Raw genomic sequence first — 16843 nt, 5'->3', positions numbered from 1 at the left:
GTCCGTCCATGAAGAAAAAAATTTTGACTGACTGTAAAGATGACTCGCTCTGTTGAGTTAATTCTACTGTTAAATAAATGCGCTCAGGTGCTGAGAGAAATATGGAGAGTCACTGTTTAAAGCGGGAGACTAAGAAAACAAACACACAAGGACATAGCAATTTATAGATGACGGAAAAATATTTAGACTTAATTTTCATTTATTGTTGGATTGATTGATTTACTGACTATCAGCTCAGGCCGAGTCAGCATTAAAAGTTTTTTTAAGGAGCAAGTGGCTGCCTCCACTACAGCGCACATAATATGCTGTTTCCTGTAAACACTTTTGACTGGCCAAGAGGAAAAGGTCGGCGATGCTCAACAATTCTGATTTACGAACATGTCTGTCACTCAAAAGTCGGTAACTGCAAAGAAAAAAAAAAACCTGACTCTTGCGGTTATTTATCGCACGAATTAAAACCTTGATGTCAATTCGATGTTGATTAATCATGCAGCCCTACTACTACTATATTTATATATATATATATATATATATATATATATATATACATATATATATATATATATATATATATATATATATATATAATACACACAATTGTTTTTATTTTCATGTAAAAGGCACTCATTTTTAGGTTTGGTGACTTTTATTTTGCAAAATAAAAGTAGTAGTGACTTCCTTGTCCATTCATCTACATAAGTTGGTCAACTTCTTTTGTTTTGACTTTATCAAACTGCGCATGCAATTCACGTCGAGGACCCACTGGGGCCTGTGCGCGCTTATACTGTAGTCTGATAAAGATCTTATTTTACTTGGGGGACGGTGTGGCCCAGTTGGTAAAGTTGCTGTGCCAGCAACCTGAGGGTTCCTGGTACGATCCCCACCTTCTACCATCCTAGTCATGTCCGTTGTGTCCTTGGGCAAGACACTTCACCCTTGCTCCTGATGGGTCCTGGTGAGCGCCTTGCATGGCAGCTCCCGCCATCAGTGTGTGTGTGAATGGTTGAATGTGGAAATACTGTCAAAGCACTTTGGGCTCCTTTAAAAAGGGGTAGAAAAGCGCTATACAAGTACAACCATTTACCTTTTTTTTTTTTTAGCTTCACCCTTGCTCCTGATGGGTCATGGTCTTGCATGGCAGCTCCTGCCATCAGTGTGTGAATGTGTGTGTGACCGGGTGAATGTGCAAATAGTGTCAAAGCGTTTTGAGTACCTTAAAGGTAGAAAAGTGCTATAAATGTACAACCCATTTATCATTTACCATTACTTATTATTTAAGCAGTCAGCTGGAAAAAAAATACATTTCTAGAAGTCTGATTTGGGCCATGTTGATTTGCAGTCTTACTTCCTGTTCCTGTTAACAGTGCTAAGCCTTCTGGTTAATGTAGCGTATAGATATTTAGCAACACACTGGCATCCTGACTTCCTAATTTACATGTGTTTGAATAACCTTTATTTATCCAGGCTAAGTCAATTAAGAACAGATTCACATTTGTAATGTTGACTGAGCAAAAAGGCAGCATTTACATGTTAGAGATGTTGAAGTTTGATGATAATCTCCTATCGTCTCATTTTCTAACAAAAATTAACGCTATAGATTGGTCTCAACAGTTCACTAATTAACTTAATGTGCGGGGGTAATTGTTTTGAAATATAAATTAATGTTGAAGACTTACATGAATGTTGAAGATGGACAAACGCTCAAGTGTAAAATATACACACAGAATGTCTGCAATTTTTGGATGACAGAGCAGACAGCAAAATAATAAGGAAGCATTTTGTGGTGTTTCTTTCTGTAATTATAATAAATGATTATGCCCAAAACTGGCCAAAATATGAACAAAGCCAAAAAAAGGTCAAAATTCCCCAGAGGAATGACTCAAAGGGGAGCCGGGCATCCCAAAACAATGTAGAAAAACAGGCCAAAATGTGAAAAAAGCCCCAAGTATGTGTTTTCCCTCCATCTAGTGTCTATGTTTAAGTTGTATGTGGTACAAAACGAGTAAGACATCAATACAGTATTTATTTCCAGATGTTGCTTTTTGAGGTTAAGATTACAATGAACACTTAAAATATTAAAAACAATTTCATAAAATCCCAAATTGATCCAATGTTCTAAAAAAAATGTTTGCATCAAAACATTTGGCCTGGACAATTAAAAAACATAAATCTGCAAAATCCGGGAGTGACTGATTAAACATGCTCTGAGACTGCTTTGCTTTTAACTGCTAATCATCTTCCCTGGTGCACTTCACAGGCTCTGCATGCAGCACAGCGCCGCTGTGAGGAGCTGGAAGAGTCCTTAAAATCCCGCTCGCAAGTGCTGGAAATGCTGCAGCAGGAAGTCAGCAGTGCAGATCAGCAAAAGCAGGTGCAGATTTGTCAAACTGCATTTTAATTATTTGAACTTATCCAGAAAGTGGCTTGAATAGAATTTGCTCATTTGCTCAGATTCTGACAGTTCAGTTCCGACAAATGGAGATGGAACTGGATGAGGCGGTCAAGTTGCGGGAGCAGCAGAAGCTGGAATGGACCCAACAGTCCAGCAAAGCCGATGCAGACCTCCACGAGGTGCTGAAGCAAGAGAAAGCTGAAGCTGCGGCAAGGCATGAGAGCGAGCTTGCCTCCCTCAGAGAGGCATATAACATGAGTCTGGAGAAGGAGAAGGCGGAGGTTGCTAGGTTGGAGGCGGAGATGGCTTTGATGAAAGAGGCTGTCCAAGCGTGCCAGGAAGCCTCAGAGAGAGAGACGGAAATAATTCGCCTTGAAAAAGAACTTACTTCCTCGAGAGAGGCTGAGTCTGATGTCATCCAGGCCAGTCAGAAAAGCCTGGAGGAGACAAAATTACAAGTAGACAAACTAGAGAGAGAGAGAGCTCTTCTTCAAGGGGAGCGGGAAAAGGATCAGAAGAAAATTGAGATTTTGGCAGAAGTTTGGAAACACCTGCAGCCTCTCATCCATGAAGAAGTACAACCGTTGGATGATGTTACAGACCTTTCTATGGTTGTGGACACTGTGCTGTCCATTGAGACACAAGTGAGCAGGTTGAAGGACGAACGGCGTGAGAGTGAGCAACGTTGTTCTGAGCTCACACATAGCCTGGTGGCTCTCCAGGGTGAGAGCTTCAATCCTATTAATAAACCATTCTTTACAAATGTCACTTTTTGTTTTATAAAAGTAATATTTTATTTCCAGAACAACTGGAACGAAGCGCCAGTGAGGAGAAGGAAGCTAGGATTCAGCAGCTGGAGCAGCCAAATGACCCGGTGAGTGCTCCTAAGTAGACAAAGCAGGTATTAGCTACAAAGTCAGACAAGACGTGAGAACAAGCTGGTCACAGGAAGAAGTGAGCTATCTAATCTCTTCTGTACTGAGCCACTCTCTAATCTGACATTCAGATCAATACACTGATGTTTACGTTGCCTCTAATTGGAAGACCTTCTAAAAATTGTTTATTTTTATTCTTTTTTTTTTTCCAGGCTCCTGAAATGGTTTCACAAGAGACTCAAGCAGAGGCTTCGTCTGAGGCTGAAAAAGGTACAGTGGTTTTTTTTATGTTTCAACTAAGTATGCCAAGTAAACATGTATTTAAACTTTGGATCATTGGTGTTTTTCACAGTGACCATCTTGTCACTAGAGCAACAGCTTTTAGAAAAAAACAACCAACTCATTGCCTTGCAAGAATCTCTCCGACTGGCCCAAGAATGCTCCACCAGCGATGTTCCAACAACTGAAAATATCATTGAGAGCAAAGATGACGTCGCTGAAAATAATGTTGCAACGCCTCATGACTCCCTGGAGGACACCCGAGAAGAAGAGACCACCTTGGTGGCTGAGGACACATCAATCCTCTCCGTTTCTGCTGACAACGAGAGCAGCCAGGAGTTTGTGGAACATCACGACTCCCCCGAGGAATCCAAAGGGACTCCCTCTGATGAGATGGTCACCAGCAACAGCAGCTGGACACTTTTAGAAGCTGTGAACCAGGATGGACGCCAAGAGTGGCCGTCTATTATGCAGGACTTTGGCCACATGCAATCTTGGGAGACCACAAGTATGGAGCAGGAAACTTCCACTACTTTAGTCACCTCTTCTTCCGTCATAATTCGAGAGACGGTTGAGGTTCACGAGACTCAGGAGGATGCTTCTACCACAGATGCTCCTTCAGGCCATGTCTTTGCTCAGGCGCTGACAGAGGAACTTCAGAAAAGGTACACTGAACTTTTAACTGAACTGAAAATCCTGAGGGAGCTGACTGCAGAGTCACAGGAGAAAATTAGGAGTCTGGAAGAAAAAACGCAAAAGCTTACCGCTGATAAGGAAGAAGTCCAGTCTCAGGCAAGTGTCTTTGCAGAGGAGCTCAAGTGTGCCAGAGAGGAAGTAATAAGTGTTTCCCAGCAAAGCAATGCTGAAATCGCCCTTCTAAAAGAACAAATTGACATTTTGAGTAATGACGGTAACGCCAAAGAGCAGATAATCCAGGCTCTACAGGCAGATGTGGAAGTGGCTCGCCAAGCCCTCTCTGAGCAGCAGAGTCAGGCCCACATGCTCGGGTCACAATTGGAGGAAAGAGAACTCCTATCCTCTGAGCTGGAAAGGAAACTTCAAGATATTGAGAGCAGCATGTTGAAACAATTGCAGAAATCAGCGCTTGATGACGACTCTTTGTCAAAAAAGGACTCTGAGATCTGTGAGCTGCAATTTCTCCTCAATCAGGAGCAGCAGCAGATGACAGAGCTTAATGACAGCATGTCTGCAAAACTTAACCAAGCAGATGAAGAGAAATTATTGGTCAACAGTGAAGTCAATAAACTGAGGGAGCAACTGGTGGAACTTCAGAAGTCAAGAGAAGAGACATCGTCTCAAGTGGATGAAGAACTATCGAGTTTACGTAAAGCCAAGGAGGACCTGGAAACTCAGTTGGTGAGTACCAGAAAGAAATTGCAGGTTGTGCTCGTGCAACGTAAAGATCTCATGAAGAAAGTCTCTGATATGGAGGTGGAGGTGAATAACTCAACTGAAAAAGAGGAAGTGTCTGAGACTGCTGCAAATATTCAAGACATTGAGAAGTTTTCAGCAAAGGACCTGGAGGCCAAACTGTTGGATCTAGAGCAAGCAGTGAAGTCCAAAGACCAAGTAATTGAGAGTCTGGAGTGCAAGATTAGCCAGCAGGCGCAGCTCCTTGCAGAAACATGTAACGAGCAAGCCGAAAGCCCAAATGAGTCTTGCACGTTGTCTGACAACAGCTTGTTACAATCCCAAGTGGCCTCTCTGGAAGCAGAGTGTGAAACACTGAAGAAAAAAGTCCTGGAGGCCCAAGAGTCTCGTAAAGAGAGCATCCGCAAAGCCAAGGAGAAAGACCGACACCATCGGGATCAGCTAAAGCAGCAGAATGAGGAATATGATGAACTCATAAAGCGTTTTGAGGAGCAGAGTGGTTACTGTGAGCTTCTTCTCAATAAACTAAGGGACCTACAAGATAAAAGTAATGCACAGAAAGAGGAGCAGCCAGAACAAGAGAGCAAGAATTTGGTTACAAGTTTAGAAAAAGGAGCAGCTAATGATTGGGTCCAAGAGGATTGGGTGGATTTTGCAGGATCTGAGACAGATTCAGCGCAACCGCTATCTGGTGATCAGCAACCATCTGAGCAGCCAAAGGTCATGTCTCCTCAATCAGAGGTGACCTTAAAAGCGTTACGAGAAGAGATCCAGATTGTGCGAATTGAAAACTCTGAGCTTGAGAATAAACTTCAAGAAGCACAGACTACTTTGTCTCAGAAGGAGGCGGATCTACAGGATGTTGGCAAGGAGCTGAGAGCCCTATGTGAAAAAGAAAGACAGATCGAAGTACTCTCTGAAGAAATAAATGCCCTCAGAGAGAAGTACCAGCAAGCGGAGTCCTGTGCTGAGGCCTTGAAAGCAGAAATGGAAACTGTTGCTACGGAAGCATCTTCACAATCTGCAAGCCAAATTACAGCACTTCAAGCCGAAGTGGAGGATTTTAAAAATTTCCTTAATGACAAGAACACAGAGCTTGCAGCACTTAGCCAGCAGATTCATGAGCAGAAGGCTCTCATACACTCAATGCAGGACACAGTGGACCACAAAGATCAACTAATAGCCTCCTTAGAGGGTGAGCTTAAGGCTGAACAGGAGAAGAGCAAAAAGGTAGAAGTTGAGGACGAGAAGGACAATGAAGCCAAGATCCAGCAATTTCAGCGGAAACTTCAGGCGGCGTTGATCTCTCGCAAGGAGGTGCTCAAAGAGAACAAAACCCAGAAAGAACAGCTTGCCTCAAGTGAAACCCTCATTGCTGACCTTCAACAGAAGATGCAGGTGGCAGAGGATGAGCTGGAGAAACTCCGAGCGGAACGCACAAAGCTGATTGACGAGGTTGACCGCATGTTGCTAGAAAATCAAAGCCTGGGCTCTTCTTGTGAGAGTCTCAAACTAACTATGGAAGCCATCGCGAGCGAGAAAGATGCATATGTAAGAGAAGGCGAGTTGGCCAAAGACGAGGCAGCCAAGATGTGCAGCGAATGGGAGGAGAAGGTCAGCAGCATGAAGGAAGAGTATGAAACCCTACTCCACTCCTACGAGAACGTGAGCGACGAGGCGGAGCGTGTGAGGCGAGTCCTGGAGGCCGCCAGACAGGAGAGAAAGGAACTGGCAGCGAAGGTCAGGTCCAACGAGGCCGCCAGGCAAGAAGCCGAAAGACAGGCAGAGGATGCGCAAAAGGAAGTGGAGTCAGTGAAAGACAAAATGAGGAAGTTTGTCAAAGCAAAGCAGCAGAAAATCCTGGAGCTGGAGGAGGAGACCGAAAGACTTCGAGAGGGGAAAGAAAAAACACAACTAGAGGGTGGAGATCAAACCAAAGAGTTTGAAAGACTTCAGGATGAGTTACATACTTTAAAAGCTGAGTTGGACGCTACAGTGACAGAACGAGACGACTTAGCACAAGAGGTTGAACAACTGAGGGAACGACTTGGCCAAATCGAGAGAAAAGACAGTGATCCTGTTTGTGCTGCCAAAGTTGTGGAACAGCTTCAGCATTCAGATCACATAGTAACACAGATGGAAATCATTGAGTCCAAAGAAACATGCACTAATGTGGATGGTCCAGATAATCGAATAAGTTCAAAATTAACACCAAATGCTGAACCTTTAGAGGAACAAAAAGTTATATTAGAGGGCAAAATTAGAGAGGTGGAGGCAACTTTTCAGTCAGAGAGGGAACTCTGGAAAAAACAAGAGGCGGAACTCAAAGTTGGACTAGCCTCTCTTGAGCAAGATCTCCAAGAGAGCAATGAGAAGGCCAGTCTGATGACGTCCCTGGAAAACTGCCTGCACGAGAGTAAAGAGAGAGAAAGTTGTCTGATTGAGGAAAGCTCAAAACGAGAGGCACAGTTCAAGGACCTCCTCAAGAACCTTGAAAGTGAAAAGGACAACTTGGAGGAGCGACTGATGAACCAGTTGGCTCAACTCAATGGGAGCATTGCAGGTTACCAACAGGAGGCAGCAGACAACCGGGAACTCCTTGCTGAACTTAGGCAGGAGGTGGAAAGGTTGGAGAGGGAACGGTGTGATCTTGAAGCTGAAGTCCGAACCCAGACGGACAGAGCGACTCGACTGGAGGAGGACATGAGGCAAGCCCAGAGGCAGAGAGCTGAAGCCGAAGCAGAAACGGGGAAACAAAGGGAGCTGGAGCAACAGCTGCGGTCCGCTCAGAGGATCAGAGAAGGCAGCCAGAGCCGAGCCCGTCAGCTGGAGGAACTCTTGAGGGAGAAGCAGCTGGAGGTGCGCCAGCTTCAGAAGGACTCCATCCAGTACCAAGAAAGGATCAGCGAGCTGGGAAGGGAAGTTAAGGGACTGCAACTAGGCCATAGTGAGCTCAGCAAAAACCTAGAACAGTCTCAAGAGGCGATCTCCAAAACTAAGGATGACCTAAAAAGATCTGAAGAAGAGTTGGCGAGCTGTAATTCAGACTTAAGCGAGGCCAAGGGACAGTTCAAACAGGTCATGCTTGAGAAAACGAGTTTGGAACAGAGTGTCCAACAGAAGGAAGCGCTGTTGAAAGCCGAGGCAGAGCAAACCCTAGACTCTGTGAGATTTAGGCTTGGTGCAGAGCTAAAGGAAATGGAGCTCAGACTGGAGGAGGCCTACAATGACAGAGAGAAGGAAGAAGAAGCCACGCTGGAGGCCAAAGAGGCAGCAGTGGCAGCTGACAGGCAAGCCCAGGAGAATCAAGCCCGTCTGGACGAATCACTCGCCCGGCTCGCTGCCTTCTCGCGCTGCATGTCGTCATTGCAGGACGACCGGGACAGAGTGCTGGATGAGGCCCGTCAGTGGGAGACTCGCTTTAACAATGCTCTGCATGGCAAGGAGGCTGAGGTACGGAATGCTGAAACCAGGGCCAAGGAGCTGGCGGACATTCTCCAGAAGGAATCTTCTCTAAAGGCAGAAATCCAGCTCTCGGTTGACAGGTAATCTTCCATTCATGATGTCAAGATCAGTGTATCCATTGATACTTAAAATTAATTGATTTTGCAGATTACAGAAAGCCAACGAAGAGTTGCAGCTGAAACTGGAAAAGACTGAAAAGAACCTAAATGAGAGCCGAGCGGAAGTGGAAAAGCAGCGTGCCGAGCTCTTGCAAACCACAGCTCAGTTGCAGTCTGCGGAAAGTCAAACCCAGCTGCTGAGGGAGGAGTTGGACAGCCACAACCAGAGAGCCAGTGCTTTGGAGGAGGCCGTGGCTAAACTGCAGGAGGAAGTTGGCCGTGCCAGGATAGAGCTGAGGGAGAGAGAGACGGACGAAAGGCGTCTATGTCTCACCTTAGAACAATTTGAGGCCGACCTGCATGCCTCAAAGGCCTTGACGGAGAGTCTGCAGGCTGAGTTGCGTGAGAAGGAGCAGAGGGAAATGGAGATGCTGGATGAAAAAGAGCAAGCTATTGTACAGGTAAGAAAATGAAGTATGTGCCTTCTGAGGGTTCTTGTGCACCTAATAACACTCTAACCCTGTAGGCTTCAGAGGAGGCACGAAAGGAGGGTGATGGCAGGGCGCGGGAGGCCGAGGAGGAGCTAGAGAAGAGACGGTGTGAACTACGAGATGTGGAGGAAAATTTGCGAAGGACCAAGGAGGAGGGAGACACTTGCAGAGCCAAACTGGAGTCCTTTACAAAGGCCATGGGCTCTTTGCAAGATGACAGAGACAGGGTCCTCAACATGTACAAGCAGCTGGAGGAGAAACACCTGCAGATCATGATGGACAAAGATGGTTTGATCCAGGAGGCAGCAAGTGAGAGCAACAGCCTCAAGGAGGAGCTGCGTTCTCTGCTGGTCCAGAGAGACGATCTTTACGCAGAGAAGGGCAAACTGTCTGCTCAGCTCCACGGGTATCGAGATGAACTCCAGCAAGTTCTCAGCATGAAGGACTCCCAGCACAAACAGCTTGCAGCGGCACAGCGACAGCGCATCTCATCCCTTGAAAAGGAGCGTGATAATTTGGAGAACACGCTGAGGAACATTGGCAAGGTGGAAGCTGCCAAAAAAGAGCAGGAGATGCCATTACAAGCGGTAAATGCCCCAGGAGCTGAAGTTGAGAAGCTGAAGGAGCAGTTGTTGGTTGCTAGAGAGCAAGCGCAAGCCCTGGAGGAGAAGCTTCTTGAGGAGAGGCAGGAACACAAGACAAATACTAAAGAACTGTCTGAGCTGCGTTGGGAGGGAGGTGTGATGCGTACCGAGTCCGAGAGCGCTCAGGAGAGGGTGGCCGAGCTGGCCAGCGACCTACTAGCCGTCGAGCAGAAGCTCCGAGAGGAGAAGGAGGCTGTGACCCAGTTGAGGGCAGAGAACCAATCATTTGGTAAGGCCATGGCATCGCTTCAGGACAGCAGGGATCAGGCGGAAAAAAAAGCCAGAGAGCTCAGTTTCAAGCTGGACGAGGTGAGAAAAGCTGGAAGCCCCGTCGGCTCTGCTGGAGAAGTGTGGAGCCTGAAGAACGCCCTGCAAGCTCTGCAGAATGACCGCGAGAGACTGGTGAGTCACTCTTCTGTGAAAGTCCTAGTGGCCGTTAAGGATATTTCAGCTGGACAACATTAAGTACACCTGCAGCGTTATATTTTAAATTCAAACGTACATACAGATAAAATATTGTACATTGTTTGACTTCTTTGCTCAATCCATTCCATGACTTAACTCCACATGCTGATATGCTAAAGGTGTTGTATGTGCATACAAATGGGTTAAGTTAAATTTACTCTAAGGTTATATTTCTCCTCTCATGCCGCAAAGAATAATTGTTGTACATTTTTGCCTTGTGCGTGATTTTAGCTGTTTGCAAATGCACCAAATGATTGAATTTAAATTTTTTCGGATTCCGTTAATACATTATGTATTATGCTAACTGACTTTTTTTGTTACACGGTTAGTGAATAAGGCCTACTTTTGTAGTTATATTTCTACGCAAATGTGGAAACTGTAGCAAGCAGTAGAGAATATTGAGTGATTTCTGGTATAAAACATATTTTGCTTTAATCAGAATCACCTTATTTTTTATATTTTTCTATAATAGTTCCAGTTCATTTTATCATCATCAAATTTTATTTATTTTGCCCTGTCAATGTTTACTCCATCTATTTGTATTTGTGTTCTTTCCTACTGCTGCCGAAAATAATTTATATTATTTAGATTCCATGGTAGTCTGTATTTGTCAAACCACCTCTTTAATTTATTCATTTCTTCTATTATTAGTTTTAACTCCAGAGTGAACAAAATGCTGTTGTATGGTGTGAAAATAGTATATACTATTTAAATGCCTTGTAACTTTACAATTGCGTTTTATTTGGAGATTGAACAATTTTGGTCTCAGTAATGATCCCTGAAGTACGGCCTAGCTTCATGGATTGCTTCCTAAGGTGGGGCAAAAAAGTATTTAGTCAGCCACCGATTGTGCAAGTTCTCCCACTTAAAATCTATTTTGGTTTCATCTGACCACATGACATTCTCCCAATCCTCTGCTGTATCATCCATGTATCCATTTTGGTATAAACTCAACTCGTTTGAAGGAAGAAGAATACTGAGTTGCATCCCAAGAACATCATACCTACTGTGAAGCATGCGGGTGGAAACATCATGCTTTGGGGCTGTTTTTCTGCTAAGGGGACAGGACGATCGATCCGTGTTAAGGAAAGAATGAATGGGGCCATGTATCGTGAGATTTTGAGCCAAAACCTCCTTCCATCAGTGAGAGCTTTGAATGGTTGACCAAATACTTATTTTCCACCATAATTTACAAATACATTTTTTTAAATTCCTACAGTGTGAACTCCTGGATTTTTTTTTCACATTCTGTCCCTCACAGTTGAAGTGTACCTATGATGAAAATTACAGACCTCTGTCATCATTTTAAGTGGGAGAACTTGCACAATCGGTGGCTGACTAAATACTTTTTTGCCCCACTGTATTTTTCAAGTAGCTTCTTACCCAGTTCAAGACCAGCCCACTGATGCCATACCGTTCTAATTTGTAAATTAGCCATACCGTTAAGGGCAGAATTTGTGATGACTTTTGAGAAGAATAACAATATTTCTGTTCTCTGGCAGCTGGAGCAACTTCAAACACAGACTTTAGAGCTGCAGACACACAAGTCGGAGCTGGTTCGTCTGGGAGCAGGAGAGCTAATCAAAGTCAGCCAGGAACTGTTTGAGGAGAAGAATAAGAACCAAGACATGGTGGGCGTCATCAAGCAGTTGGAGAACATGGCAGAGGTGGACAAGCAGGAAATAGAAACGCTCAGGTGAGACATTCAACACAAATATGCTAGAATAATGTATTATGGTGGTCACGATTAATGTTCCCCCTAACATGAAAAATCATGTGTCTGTGCAAACGCTTAAACTCCCTCAGCATTCAGTGGACCACACGTGAGCAACACCGACGTGCACACTGGCCATACCAGCAGCACATCTTTCCAAACATGGCATAACAAGTTAACTGTCACATGACCGCAGTCATTTCCATTAAAATGTTTTTTTAATGCAGGTAATTTGGCCCATTTGCAATTATGACTGTAACAAAATAATCTTGTTTTTCATCAGCCATGTACTAGTAATATATGTATGGGTGGAGGTCCTTCTTTAGAAAGAAGACATTTAGTTCCCCTTAAAACATTCACAATTTGAACAATGAGATGTGTGCTGTAGCATTACAGTCATGACAGTGTTTATCAGTATTTCCATAATCTAGTAAGAGAATTTCATGATTAACATCCATAAATTACCTTCTTAATAAATGACACACATCTGATTGGGGAGTGTGGGTCTACAGTACATATTTCACCATATTAAAACATTTACCTCTCAACTATGATGCACTGTTTGCTATAAGCTAACTAGCAAAACAGTGCATGCGTGCGATTTTTTTGGTGTGATTGTAAGTGACAATAAATGGTATTGCTCAAAGTGATCAATGAACCCCTTGACAGACGTTGACTGAACAGTATTGACAAACATTGTTTTATGTGTCGTAGCCGCTTGTCACCTGTCTATCAGTTGCAATGCAAAATCGTAAAGCTGTGTTTCCATTTTGCAGTGCACCACTGCACAATATCAGCCGCCACACCTAAAAATTAGGGTTTATAGCGTGAAAACCAAGTAAATAAATTAAAGGTATTGTAGCGTCCCGAAGATGACTCACTATCTCAGAAGCTTTCTTTATCTTTTATTGCCAATCTTATGCTAACAATGGGCCCAATTCCAACATTTCCTCCGTGTACAGACTTCTTTCTCAACACTTACTCATTCTCCGCCAACACGGTGTGTTCAAGACAAAGAGAAAAATTAACATTCTAACACACGAACATCAATCAATCAATCAATGTTTATTTATATAGCCCCAAATCACAAATGTCTCAAAGGACTGCACAAATCATTACGACTACAACATCCTCGGAAGAACCCACAAAAGGGCAAGGAAAACTCACACCCAGTGGGCAGGGAGAATTCACATCCAGTGGGACGCCAGTGACAATGCTGACTATGAGAAACCTTGGAGAGGACCTCAGATGTGGGCAACCCCCCCCCCTCTAGGGGACCGAAAGCAATGGATGTCGAGCGGGTCCAACATGATACTGTGAAAGTTCAATCCATAGTGGCTCCAAGACAGCAGCGAGAGTCCCGTCCACAGGAAACCATCACAAGCGGATCAGCAGCGTAGAGATGTCCCCAACCGATACAGGCGAGCGGTCCATCCTGGGTCCCGACGAGCGGTCCATCCTGGGTCTCGACTCTGGACAGCCAGTACTTCATCCATGGTCATCGGACCGGACCCCCTCCACAAGGGAGGGGGGGACATAGGAGAAAGAAAAGAAGCGGCAGATCAACTGGTCTAAAAAGGAGGTCTACTCAAAGGCTAGAGTATACAGATGAGTTTTAAGATGAGACTTAAATGCTTCTACTGCTTCTACATACACATTTAACACCGGTAGGTAGTTACAGTATGAATAGAATTACATGTGTATAATTTATTATTTGTGCACTATTTACTAGTGCTGGACCGAAAATTTGTCCACCCAAAAAAATACGTACTCTGATCAACGAAATAGCGCTGACGAAACCGGATGCCTAGATGATGTAAGCTATACGCAGAGGTTTGCCTTGATCGGAGGCAGCATGTCCGCGCTGTGGACGTACTTAAACATATACGAGATATAACCGCGGACAGCGATTTTCGAGTCTAAGATGACACTGGTGGTTTCTAAGGAGAGAAAGGGTTGTAGCAGCCCAAAGCAAGTGTGACATCATGGGGCGACAAAAGAGACTAAACATGAATACAGTGTATAACAACATCAGAAATAGATGTAGTTTTATGATAATTATTTTAGACATAGAAAGACTGACTAAAAAGATTTGTGAAAATATTTTTTCAACAAAGTAAGCAGCAACATTTTTCAAACAATTTAAAAAAAAAAAAATATGTTGGTAATAGGGCTGCAAATTTTTGGGTGTCCCACTATTCGATTCAATATCGATTCTTGGGTCGCGATTTGATTATAAATGGATTTTTTTGATTCAACGCGATTCTCGGTTCAAAAACGTTATTCTTCAGGTTCAAAATGATTCTGTATTCATTCAATACATAGGATTTCAGCAGGATCTACCCCAGTCTGCTGACATGCTAGCAGAGTAGTAGATTTTTAAAAAAAAGCTTTTATAATTGTAAAGGACAATGTTTTATCAACTGATTGCAAAAATTTAAATTTGTTTTAACTATTAAAAGATCGAAAATATGACTTATTTTATCTTTGTGAAAACATTGGACACAGTGTGTTGTCCAGCTTATGAGATGCGATGCAAGTGTAAGCCACTGTGACACTATTGTTCTTTTTTATTATTTTTATAAATGTCTAATGATAATGTCAATGAGGGATTTTTAATTACTGCTATGCTGAAATTATAATTAATATTGATACTGTTGTTGATAATATTCATATTTATTTTACTACTTTTGGTTTGTTCTGTGTCGTGTTTGTGTCTCCTCAATTGTTCTGTTTATTGCAGTTCTGAGTGTTGCTGGGTCAGGTTTGGTTTTGGAATTGGATCGCATTGTTATGGTATTGCTGTGTAGTGGTTTGTTGGATTGATTAAAAAAAATAAAAATGTGATCGATTTAAAAAAAAAAAAGAAGAGAGAATTGATTCTGAATCGCACAACGTGAGAGTCGCGATTCAAATTTGAATTGATTTTTCCCACACCCCTAGTTGGTACCAATAATAGATTTATTTTAAATGTATGCCTTTTTTTGCCTTTTTAAAGAAAATATATGCATCATGGCTTCACGGTGGCAGAGGGGTTAGTGCGTCTGCCTCACAATACGAAGTTCCTGCAGTCCTGGGTTCAAATCCAGGCTCGGGATCTTTCTGTGTGGAGTTTGCATGTTCTCCCCGTGAATGCGTGGGTTCCCTCCGGGTACTCCGGCTTCCTCCCACTTCCAAAGACATGCACCTGGGGATAGGTTGATTGGCAACACTAAAAATTGGCCCTAGTGTGTGAATGTGAGTGTGAATGTTGTCTGTCTATCTGTGTTGGCCCTGCGATGAGGTGGCGACTTGTCCAGGGTGTACCCTGCCTTCCGCCCGATTGTAGCTGAGATAGGCGCCAGCGACCCCAAAAAAGGGAATAAGCGGTAGAAAATGGATGGATATATGCATCATAGCAAATGAAATATTGAGCACACCCCCGAGCCACGCCCCCACCGCCACAGGTATCTTTGCAATTTAGGGGAAGCCCTGCACCGAATAAATGATGTTTATTTTGTTTAGAGTTTTGGTTGGATTTTATTGTTTGTGCGGCATAGATTTTCTGTGGGCAGAGGAGGCGAAAGCAGTGCGCAATTAGAGGGAACATTATTCCGTATTTTTGTTTTCTTCTTCTAGACTGGAGCGTGTGGACTGGCTGGCCCAAGCCGAGCAACTTAAGCAGCAGACGCTCAGTGCGCTCTCAGAACGCGATCAGCAGCTGCGTCAGCTCGCCGCCATGTTAGAGGAGGCCCGTGCACACACGCCCAAACTCAAACCGGAACTCTACCAGAGAGAGGCATGTCTAAATATGACATCTAATGCGAAACCTGTCTTGTACTGTATATTTTGAACCCAAATTCCAACCTTTCATGTGGTGCTTCAAAAGGCCTCACAGGAAGTAGACAGCGCTCCTGGAGCTCCTCAGGAGAGGCTTAGCCGGCAGGACGTGCATGCTTCCCGGTCCGACATCTCAGAAATGCAGCAGAGGTACCATCCGGGTCGAGAGAAGGACCTTGCGTGATTTCAACAGGCTGATATCGACTTATTTGTTTGACATGTGTGCCATCAGGCTGGAGGAGGAGACGCAGCGGAGGCTGGCTGCAGAGGAGCAGCTGATTGAGGCGCAGGATCGACTCAGGCGGTATAAACAAGATGAGGAGGTGGTGTCGAAACAAAGGCTGTAATGTCGTGCGCGCTCATGTTTTGTTTTCATTTGGTCGCAGCCAAGCTAAATGGGAGGATCCCTCCGACACGACCGTGTTAATCGAGCCGCCGGAGGGAAGCGTCAGCCGAGTAAGTGTCCTCCGCCTCCATTCTCCCACATGTGACTCTCCACTTTTAAACCCTCTTTCCCGCCGCAGACACGTAGAGGCGGCACCGGCTTGCTCCGGGCGCTGCGTGCGGGCGTGTGCTGGCGACGGCGGACGCGGCTGCTGTTGGGCATCTACCTGCTGAGTGTGCACGTGCTGCTGCTGCTGTGCGTGGGCGGCTTCCTGTGAGCGGCGCGGCGACGGCACCTTGCATTACGGAGGGTTTCGCACACAAACATTGCACTTTACAGGACTTACACAGCACGCTTGGCAATTCATTAGGAATAAACTGGCAAGTGTAAACGTTCTAACGTTTTACTGTTTGACATGTGCACGATGTTAGGGGCTGTCATAAAGGGACAAGGTTTGTAAAAGAATATATACATATTTATACATCAAGTGGTTAGAGGTTTACTTCCTTTTGTGATCACATGCACAAAAACAGAGGGTTTTGCAATTATTCCTTCAACATTCCCCTCATGCAAATAACATGATTATATTTATGCTTCCTCCTCTTCATCAATGCATCTGTCACCACAGAATAATTGCATATGAAACGAGCTGCTCACAATAATTACCCAATCATAAACTGTTACTGCGATTCAGCCTAATTTATTGTTCATCTTTCTTCCTTCTTCAAATTCACCATAAATTAGACTTTAACTGTATATATAACCATTGTAAAGGGCTGCAAAGACAGAATATTTAAATAAAGTGCAAGTGGTTTATAGTCTAA

The 16843-nt window shown here is 44.1% G+C and overlaps 1 protein-coding gene across 1 annotated transcript in view; it reads left to right on the top strand.

Moving 5' to 3' along the window:
• The window catches only part of golgb1 (golgin B1), a 27653-nt gene extending 10810 nt beyond the window's left edge, over positions 1 to 16843 (top strand). Inside the window, exons 5-17 of the mRNA XM_061911957.1 lie at positions 2258 to 2371; positions 2452 to 3115; positions 3196 to 3266; positions 3480 to 3537; positions 3620 to 8483; positions 8551 to 8962; positions 9028 to 10038; positions 11604 to 11797; positions 15434 to 15593; positions 15684 to 15784; positions 15867 to 15938; positions 16021 to 16090; positions 16159 to 16843. Coding sequence (XP_061767941.1) covers positions 2258 to 2371; positions 2452 to 3115; positions 3196 to 3266; positions 3480 to 3537; positions 3620 to 8483; positions 8551 to 8962; positions 9028 to 10038; positions 11604 to 11797; positions 15434 to 15593; positions 15684 to 15784; positions 15867 to 15938; positions 16021 to 16090; positions 16159 to 16296 — 7929 coding nt within the window. The 3' untranslated portion in view covers positions 16297 to 16843. The remainder of the gene's footprint in view (positions 1 to 2257; positions 2372 to 2451; positions 3116 to 3195; positions 3267 to 3479; positions 3538 to 3619; positions 8484 to 8550; positions 8963 to 9027; positions 10039 to 11603; positions 11798 to 15433; positions 15594 to 15683; positions 15785 to 15866; positions 15939 to 16020; positions 16091 to 16158) is intronic.

This window comes from Nerophis ophidion, linkage group LG10 (genome assembly GCF_033978795.1).
Source record: "Nerophis ophidion isolate RoL-2023_Sa linkage group LG10, RoL_Noph_v1.0, whole genome shotgun sequence".
NCBI classification, from domain to species: domain Eukaryota; kingdom Metazoa; phylum Chordata; class Actinopteri; order Syngnathiformes; family Syngnathidae; genus Nerophis; species Nerophis ophidion.
Note: the sequence above shows the minus strand (reverse complement) of the source record. Positions and strands in the feature narration are given on the sequence as shown.